A 9,921-nucleotide genomic window follows, 5' to 3' on the forward strand; every position below is an offset into this window, starting at 1 on the left:
AGATTAAAGATAGATGGATAGGTCCTCCCGCAGGAACATAGATAGACAACAATATGTTCTTCCCCGGAACCTATGAACATCATGAGTTCATTCCTTCTATTCCCTCCTTCTCTCTTTCTTTGTCTCTTTTTTCTTTCGTTGCGTTCTCTTGTTCTTCTTCTTCTTCTTGTCGTCGTAGTAATAGTCGTTATTCTTGTTCTTCTTCTTCTTACGTGAGGTCTATGATTTTCCTCTTCACCCTCCTCGCCTGGACTCTTCTTGTCGAAGACGAAGGAATGATACGGATCTATAGAAGAGCATGCGATAGCTAGAACGACTTCTCCAAGCATGCGTATATCTCTCTGCTGTAGATCACTTGGGCGATACGAAGAATAAGGGGGAGATAGATCATTCCGCTCTTTCTCATTCTCTTCTGTCTCCTCCTCCTCCTGTGACGCATCTCTACCTTTCTTATCCAGCTGCGTCATCTTCCTCTTCAACTTCTTCTTCGCCGACGATGTCTTCGGCCTTAGAAGGGAAGGAAGACGCTCGGAAAGATCTTCTACGCCGCATGCACCCAAGCGGAGATGATAGTGACCATTCACAAAAACTTTACAGGGACGGAGAGAGAAGAATACCAACCTACACGCACATGCAAAAAAGGAAGAGAAAAAAAACATGCTCAAAGAAACAACGAAACGGACGCGGTCATGAAAGATTGAGAAAGAAAGAGAAGAGTTGGGTTTCTTACCCTTGCGCGTGAATATGAGAGAGGGCGATTAAGAGCTGAATCAAATAGGACCACAAAAGGCTCTCCGGCACGACTTCAAATACCCCACCCCCACCCCTTGCTCCTATCGCTCCCTCTGCTTCTTCTGCTGCTCTTCTTCTTGTCTCTCTACAACCTTCTTCTCTCCCTCTTATGCAACGTCTAGATGTACACGGAGAACGAGGGGGAGGAGAAGGAGAAGAAGAAGAAGAAAAAGGAGAGGGAGAACGAGAAGGAGAAGAAGATGAAGACGAAGGAGAGGGAGAACGAGAAAGAGAAGGAGAAGAAGCCGAAGAAAGACCTTCACGAAGAAGTAGGTTATTGTTCTTCCTCTTCGTATGGGTTGTCTTACTATGCATTCCTATACGATAAGCTTCAGCTAAAGTAGACGAATTCGGAAAGAAATCATACACAAAAACAAGGTCATGAAACTCCTCATTCTTTTCTTCGCTTCTATCTTCATCTCTACTTCCTTCTTCTTCTTCATTTTTCGCTTCTTTCTCTCCTTCTGTCTCTCGAGCGCTGTCTTCACATCTCCCTCCTTCTTCTCTTCCTCTCTCTTCCCTAGGAGCGTCTCGTGCTATCTTGCGAGCTAGACTCCTTCGTGACCTATCCTTCTTCTTCTTCTTCTTCTCTTCATTCTCATCCCTATACCTAGCACTCTCAGCTTCTCTTTCTATGATCTCCCCTGTCTCTTCTTCTTCATGTTTTTCCTTCTCTTCGCCTTCTTCTCTGTCTTTCACACTCTCTCCTCTGTAAGACCTGACAACCTTTTTAGCGCAGTACCCAAGAGAAGGAGAAGAACCTCTTGAAGTCGAAGACGAGGATATCGAGAGAGCTTCTTCTCTGCATCTCTCCTCCTCTATCCACATCTCTTCACAAGAAGAGAGAAGAAGACGACTGTAGCGATTCTTCTTCCCTCTTGAAGAAGAAGAAGATGAATGAGATAAAGATCTACATGATAACAATGACGACAAAGATGTCCTGCTCTGGGAAGACGATCTAGAAGAAGAGTAGAGGGAGGGAGACGGAGTATCTTTCTTCATCCTGATAGGGTGTTTCTTCGTCAAAAGAAGAACATCTCGGAGGGGCATCATGGATGCGGTATGCTCTCTCGTTACCTCTATCCATGACTTCACAGCTCTCTGAGAAGAAGCAAAAAGATAAAGACGAAGAAAGGAGCAAAAAGAAGAAAAAGAAGCAACACATCATATCAACATCTACGCATGCATCTGTTAGAAAGACATACACATAGAGCTAAGAGAAAAACACAAGATGTAGGTAGACGAAGGAACATGAAGGGTACTACTTCCTCTTCTTCACACAACAGAACAGGAAGGAGAAAGAGTGAGAAAGAGTGAGAAAGAAAGAGAGATTTGATCTGTATCTTATGTGGCCTAGAATAGTCTTGCTTTAGACATACCTTAACAGCAGTAGTTGGTACTGTCGACGTTGAAAGAAATGCCTTTTCCTCCCCCCTATCCGAAAACACTCCATCCGTCTTTACAAGGACACACGAAAAAGAAGAAGACTTCCTTCGTACTTTTCTCCTCCTCGCTTGATCGTCTTCTTTAGAGCCCTCTGAAGCTTTATATGTCCATGTGAGAGGATAGCAGCTCGACGATGAAGAGAGATGATATGGAGGCTCCTCTTCGCTTCTCAGGGGCTCTTTCTTTCCTTCTTTTTCTTCTTCATTCGTGTTCTCTTGAGACGGAGAAAGCAGAAGAGGATGCCGACCTCGCTGTCTTCTTTTCATGAACTTCTCTCTTTGTTTGAGAAGATCATCTAGGAGAATAAGGTCGCGAGAATGACACTTGAAAGAGGGAGAAGAAGAAGATCTCTTTCCTTTAAGAGTATGCACATCAGAAGAAGACGAAGAAGAGATAGCTGCCGCAGTAGCAGCACCCCTGCTATCTCTTTCTGTATTGATGGTAGAGGGAAGAAATCCACCCCTTCTTCTTCTTCGCTTTACATCGTCGTCATCTTCTTCTTCTACGATCTCTGCAAAATGACGACACCTATCTTCTGTTGTTCTTCTCTCATCAGCACCTTCTCCTCCTTTTCTTGAGACTTCTTCTTCTTCTTTCCTTGTGTCTCCTTCACATGAGCCCTCAGGAGGTTGAATGCATGCAGCGCGACCACCACTAACATCACCAACGATGAGCTCCTCTTGAGTTTTCCCCCTCTCTTTCTCTTTCTCCGGCTTCTCACTTCTTTCTAGATTTCTTCCTCTGTGTGTCAGGTGGGAAGTCTCAGGCCGAGGTTCGATTCCTCTATGTCCCTCTTGCCCATCGCCATACGGTTCAAACCTGGACAAGCCCTTAGATGGAGACAAAGAAGATGAGGGTGAAGAAGAAAGAAAACACGATAATGAAGAAGAAGAAGAAAAAGATGAAGAGACAGGGAAGTTCGACGACGAGAGGTGTTCCTTTGAGAGATCTCGTGAAGTTGTTTGGTGTGACTGTGAGAGAGACAAACCACCAGCTTGAATGGTTTGAAGAAGAGAAGGAGAAGGCCGAAGACTTCCCTGGGGAAGAGGTGCCGTCGTTATCTCAGCAGTAGATGAATGTCCTTCTTTCTTTCTTTGGTCAGAATCAGGGGGAGAAGCATGAAGAAGAAAGAAAAGAGGCTGTCTCATCGAAGAAGAAGAAGAACATGAGATGGGGAGAGTGGCTTCAGCAGCTCCCCCCCGATGTAAGCTGCCTTGACATCGCTCTTCACGTCGATACAAAGCTAAAGGGTGTTCCTCTTGAGAAGAAGAGGAGGAAGACGACGAAGGATAAGAAGAAGATAGGTTGACCTCTGGTGTGACGGGAGGTTTCGTAAGAGAAGCAGGCTGAAAACATAGAGAAGGACGGAAGGTTATAGACTGAGAGGGAGGTATGATAGAAGATGAAGACTGATCATAGGGGGGGGCAAAGAGGTGATGAGATGAGGCCTGAGGAAGAAGATGAGGAGGAGGAGAAGAAGAAAAAGAAGTTCGGAGATGAGAGAGAGATGGATCGACAATTAAAGTAGCTGCTGAAGAAGAAGTATGGGAGAAGGACGGTTCTTTCGAGAGAGAGGAGGAAGAAGAAGAATAATACACAGGAAAGCCGACGGCAGGAGAAGACGAAGACGAAGACGGGGAGGAGGAGGAGGATACAGATGAGGAAGACGAAGATGAAAAAGAAGAAGAAAATGAGCGCGGACGAAAGGGTTTGCAGAAGATTGAATGAGGAGGAAAAGAACTGAAGGAAGAGGATGTACTGAGAACTGGGGATGACGAAGACAAAGAAGAGGAGGAAGAAGAAGATGAAAAAGAAGAAGAACAAGAGGAAGAAGAGGAAGACGCAGAAGCTGACGGCTGAAGACGAGGAGAGGATGGAGACAAGCGTGATGACTCATGGGCAGAAAGGAAAGAAGAAGAAGAAGAAAAGGAAGAAGATGAAGCATAGGCAAGAGAGGGAAAGTGCCGTGATATACGGCTGTCATCATGATGACTAGAATCAAAAGAATGTGACTTGAGAGACTCGGCAGTTGCTCCAGAGGCAGAAGACGACCGGCAAGACGATTCTCTCTCTTCCACTGAGGTGTATGTACACCAGGAATCCCACGGTAGAGAGTCATCCGCAGGGTATGATTCAAGGTCCTTCCGCAAAGACATCGGAAATCCTCGAGACACCTCCTCTGCACCTCTGTCTCTTTCGTCTTTTCTCCCTTCCTTTCCGCATAAGAAAGACGCCACGTCATCGGAACATCCTCCCTGCAGACTTGCTAGCTCTGGCCTCACATCAACCAACTGCAGCTGACGGTGAGACGAGGACAACGAAGAAGAAGATGAAGAAGAAGAAGAGGAAGAAGATGAAGAAGAAGACGAGGAAGATGAAGAGGAAGAAGAAGAGGAAGAAGAGAAAGAAAAGGAATCCTTTGCAGGATCTGAAGGTCCGACACTGGAGAGACTAGGTAGAAAGTTAGGTGTTTCTCGAGAAGGGTGTTGTGGGATAGACCCCCCACTGCGTGGGAGAGGTATCGAAGGAGAGACTGAGTAAGGTGGTAGACTGTAGACACGTGGAACGAAAACAGAAGAGAAGGGAGATAACTTCGACTTGATGGCCGACAACTGGCAAGGAGATGATGATAAAGACGAAGAAGAAGAAGAGGTGGCAGGTCGAGGAGGAGAAGGAGAAGAAGATGGTAACCACGGAGAAAAAGCCGGAGAAGTAGAAGATAAGACCGACGAAGAGACGGGGGCCCGAGGAAAAGAAAGGGAAGAAGAAGAAGAAATGGCAACAGGGACAGAAGAGGAGACAGATGCAGCATGAGATAAAGACGAAGAGACAAAGGACGTAGAGGAGACCCCAGCAGTACTCGTACCAGCAGTAGCTGTGAGATCTTCCGGGAGAGAAGAAGAACAAGATGAAGACAACGAAGAAGATGATGACGACGCCGACGTTGTAGAGACAGCTGTAGGGTTGCCCTCTTGAAAGGAAAGAGAAGAGGAGGACAAGCAATCTCTTGCCAGGTCTCTTAAACTATAAGTTGTATTCTCTTGACGTTTTTCTTCTTGAAAAGATTTGAAAATTGAAGGTGTAAGAGAAGAGAATGAAGCTTCCTGACTAACAACGTGTGAATTCATAGAATTCTCCCGTCGCCCGCTTGTAAGGAAAGAAGAGTTTTCTCCAGAGGAGACAAGAGAAGAAACAGCAGAACAGAGACGTATTTCCCCTCTTTCTTCGTTAACATCACGATGAAAAGACGAAGTGAGCGGATGCAAAGAAAAAGAAGAACAAGATTGGTTCTGGTCTTCATGATCTTTTTCTTTATTCTCTCCTAGAGAGCTTCCTTCCGATCTTCCTTCTTTACATGAACTGTAAGACGCTTGACGAAACACCGGTAGAAGAAACGACCGGAGATCTTCGTTCTCTTTCAGATGTGACGGCAAGCTCGATGAGAGAAGAACACCTTGGGGTGAAGGCGTTGCTCTAGAGAAAGGTAAAGACGCTTCTCTATCCATGGTTTCTATCCCAGCCCTCCTACCTTCATGATCGACTTTCTTAGACGACATGCCTTCTCGATCGACTCCTGTATAAAGGGGAAGAGAGAGATATCTTCTATCTCCTTCGGCGCAAGCTTCATACAAAGACAAAGAAGGCGGCTCTTGTCGACTTTGCTGTGAAGATGCCGGGAGCTGGAGAGATGAGGAAGACGAAGAAGAGGGGAGGAGAGCGATTGATGGCGAAGACGTAGGAAGATCAGGAGAAGAAGAAGAAGAAAGGTGATGAGACAGATAGGTCTGTGTAGATAGACGGAATTCCTTATCTCCTGCTTGGGTGATTTCTGTCTTGTCCTCTCTACGTTGTTTCTCTTCTTCCCGTGAAGAAAGATGATCTCTTGACGAGAAATGGTGGGAATCGAGACATCTTCCAGAAGTGGTAATGGCAGGATCAAAAGAAGGCCTTTGGCATCCTCCTTCAGAGGGAAGAACGACAAGGGCAACGTGACGAGGAGGAGGGGGGGGGGTGGGAGGAGGAGGAGGAGAAGATGAAATCCAAGAAGAGAAAGGAGATAGCATATGCAACGAAGGATGAGAAGAAGACGATGCCTGACCACTTTCATCTGTTTGCCTGACAACCGTACTACAGTCAGCTGTATGTCGTTTTGAGGGGTCGAGAGATCTATCCTGTTGGTCGCCTTCATCTCCTTCTGTTTCCCCTCTACCTCCAAGAGAAGATGAAGAAAGAGAGAAACCTTCACGGCTACGTAGAGGTTCTGCCGCGGATGACGTCTCCCCGCTAGAGTCATACCGAGGGGGACCAGAGATGAAAGAAGAAGAAGAAAGAGCAAGAGAAGAAGACCTCCTTGCGTCTCCATCACAGGTAGACTGTTGAGGGGGGACCTGTGGCATATAAAAGCGACAGGCTGATGGAGTAAAAGGAGGAGCCGACCGATTAAGAGAAGAAGAAGACGAAGAAGAAGGAGAGGGGAATGGTAAAGGAGAGGAAGAATTTGACGTAGCAGAAGAAGAAGTCAAGGTGCAAGCAAAGAACTCAGGTGGGGGAGGTGCATCCTGCTGGCTGATATAATAGACACACCCTCCTGAGATAAGAAACGAGGAGACAGAGAGAAAGACAGTTGGAGAAAGAAAGTAGTTGAGGGGGAAAGAAAAGTTGCTAGAGCTATGTTCTCCACGTACACCGATAAAAATGGCCGAATATGTCTTTTAGACTTCCTTCTCTTCTCCTCTTCAACATGAATGGAGTTAGTTACCTATCGCCGTCATCTACGAAGAGCCACGTCCGCCTTAGATAGATAGATAGATAGATAGATTAAAGATAGATAGATAGATTAAAGATAGATAGATTAAAGATAGATAGATAGATTAAAGATAGATAGATAGATTAAAGATAGATAGATAGATAGATTAAAGATAGATAGATAGATAAACGACACACCCCTTACCTTATCCAGTTCTGCGCATACACAGAGCTGCTCCTCCCCATCACGTACGATGTAAGAGAGAATCTTCGATGTATACACATATATATACCTCCCTACATATGAAGTACACAAAATGTACATCTATACATGGTGTGTACGCACGCACTAGTGTATAGGTCTACAAGCTAACACTGGCTGAAGGCTTTCTTCATGAGCCTATCTGTCGAATGGAGAAGATCTCAGAGAGACAAAGGGAACCTACAAACTTGCACGAAGATACACAGGCTCAGAAGAAAACATGCCCCATGTATGTATGTGTGTATGCATGTATGTACTGGTAAATGTATGTATGTATGTATGTGTGGACGTATCTATGTACGTAGATACGTATGTGTGTACGCACGTACGCATGTACGTAGGTATGTACGGATGTACGTATGTAGATTAGTCTATGTATGTATGTGTGTAATGTATGTAGGTATGTATGTCTGTATTGACTGTCTTCCGTCAGTGCCTGCACACATACAGGTATCATCCAAGATCTTTGCCTCCCTACCTGTTTCAAAGGGCACCGTTAAAGAAGAAGAAGAGAAAGAGGAAGAAAAAGAAGAGAAAGAGGACAACGACTTCTTCGTATGCTCGCCCTCCATGCTTCTCTCCCCTATATCAGGCCAAGAGGGTAACTCCCTCCCCTCTCTGCTTTCCCTGTATAATCTTTCTTCTTCTGTCATTCTCGATAGATGTATTGTATATCACCTAACAAGAACGAACATGCTCGTCTACGAACCTTATACAGACGTCACTTACCTACGTACTCTATACCAAATACATGTAGGGAGATCTCTACACATACAGGAACCTGTAAATATGTATTTATGTATAGAGGTACTCTGCCAGATATATGTAGAGAGATCTTTACGCATATACGAAGATGCATGTATATATCCGCATGTATATGCATATATATACTACACGGGGTATATGTAGAGAGAGCTTTACCCATAAAGGAAGATGTATGTATACATATGTAGGTCGACGTACGTCTATGTGGTCCGTATATACATACATAGACACACAGAAAAGATCTCCTCTTCATGACACTCTTTGTCCGGGTACTCACTGGCCCCCCACTCGACATGCAGGAAATCCCTTCGACTTCTCCTTTTTCTTCTCTCCCTCTTTTCTTGTCTCCTTGCTCTATTCTTCTTCTTGTATATGAATGTGTATTACACACAAGACCGATAGATACCCAGAAAGTGTCTACGCTCTTTGGCGAAGATCTATTTCATCCTTTCAAGACATCGAGCAGGCATGAAAAGAAAGAAAGAAGACGATTCTTGATCGTAAATGACTTTCCGAAAGAAACACGTGGAGAATGAGAGGTATACCTCCGGGGAGAAAAGAAAGTGATAGATAAGGAAAGAGATAGAGAGAGAAAGAAAGCTTTCAAGACTCTCATTCCTCACCTCCCTCCCCCCATCCTTATTCCTTCAGCGAAGAAATAGAGAGAAGAAGAGAAAGAAGAAGAATGACCATCTCTCTCTGTTTCACAGCCAGCCGCAGGGAGAGAAAAAAGAAGAAGAGAGGGCGACAGTGCGAGAGGAAAAAGAGCATGAAAGAAAAAAGAGAAACGACGAAAAGTCCATTCTGAGGACTCCCGGGGCGAAATGGTCGCTGCCATAATCAACGGGTCAAATCTCTATCTCACCTTCCTTCATATGTGCTCCATTTTCTTCTGTCTCACTTTTCTTCTTCCTCTTCCCTAGTCATACATACTTTATTTTACCTCCCTTTCTTTCTCTCCTCAACTCATGATCTGAAACTGAGCTCTCTCATTCACCAAGCAAGAAAGACCTAGTTATGTCGGACAACAAGGGTGTATTATAGATAGGTCACCACCATTCACCTATCTTCGCCTACTTGCCGGCTTTGAAAGAGAGGGGGGAAGAGAGGTGCCTTCTTTCTTCTATTCCTTGAAGATACTTGAAGGAGCCATCACCCAGTCACATAAGACAGTCGTACCATTGAGGTGGAAAAGAGAAGAAAAGAGCGACGAAATCTTCACCTCCTTCTCTTTACTTATAACGGACAAGGACAGAAAAGGCTTTTTGTTAGGCTACAAAAAGGCGGCCGATGCTTCATCCAGGCGACCTCATACAGAGCCGGGACAGGCTCACACATAGGCGGACAGCAGTTGATAGCCCCAAGGAGTTGTAGTTGAGAACGCGATCATCCACAAAAAACAACCAAATGGAATCACCGCGCGGCGACTTCCGACAGAATCAGCTGTACATGCAGCTGTATATACAGTCCCAGCATGCAAGGAGAGAAAGAGATGTTAGAAGGGTGAAATGTCTTGGTCCTCTTTCGGCGTTTCTTTTCTCTCAAAACACTAGAAAGCGGAAAGAAGCACCCGAGCATACATCGCCGTCCCCTCCTTCGTCAGACCATGTGAAATGAGCATGCTGGATGGTGAAGCTAAGGGGTGTTGGGAATCACCAAAGAGGAGGAAAGAGACAGGAGACAGGGAAGATAGCAATCACGGAGAGGAGGGCGACGCGAGTTTGAGAGCAAGAAGAACGAGGAGACAGAAGTAATACACAGGTAACTAAAAAGCCCTTCCCCCCCCCCACATGTCTGTGGTCGTCTTGACGTGACTCCTCTGTGCTTCTCTTCAAGTGTGAAGACTCCCGATAAGAAGAATTCTCCCGAAGAAAACAACCCTCGCCCCAGGATAGATAGATAGATACATA

The 9,921-nt window shown here is 45.3% G+C and overlaps 1 protein-coding gene across 1 annotated transcript; it reads right to left on the bottom strand.

The window, feature by feature from the left end:
* Positions 1-216: 216 nt before the first annotated feature.
* On the bottom strand, positions 217-9,909 carry CSUI_004862 (uncharacterized protein; the record flags this gene model as incomplete). The annotated part of the gene is made up of 4 exons (XM_068065043.1): positions 7,725-9,909; positions 2,172-6,826; positions 731-1,893; positions 217-621 (listed from the first exon to the last, which is right to left on the bottom strand). Coding segments are annotated over exons 1-4 (6,396 nt in total), but the record flags the coding sequence as incomplete, so codon positions are not given.
* Between the last annotated feature and the right edge of the window lie 12 nt (positions 9,910-9,921).

This window comes from Cystoisospora suis, assembly GCF_002600585.1.
Source record: "Cystoisospora suis strain Wien I chromosome Unknown contig_2324, whole genome shotgun sequence".
NCBI classification, from domain to species: Eukaryota; Apicomplexa; class Conoidasida; order Eucoccidiorida; family Sarcocystidae; genus Cystoisospora; species Cystoisospora suis.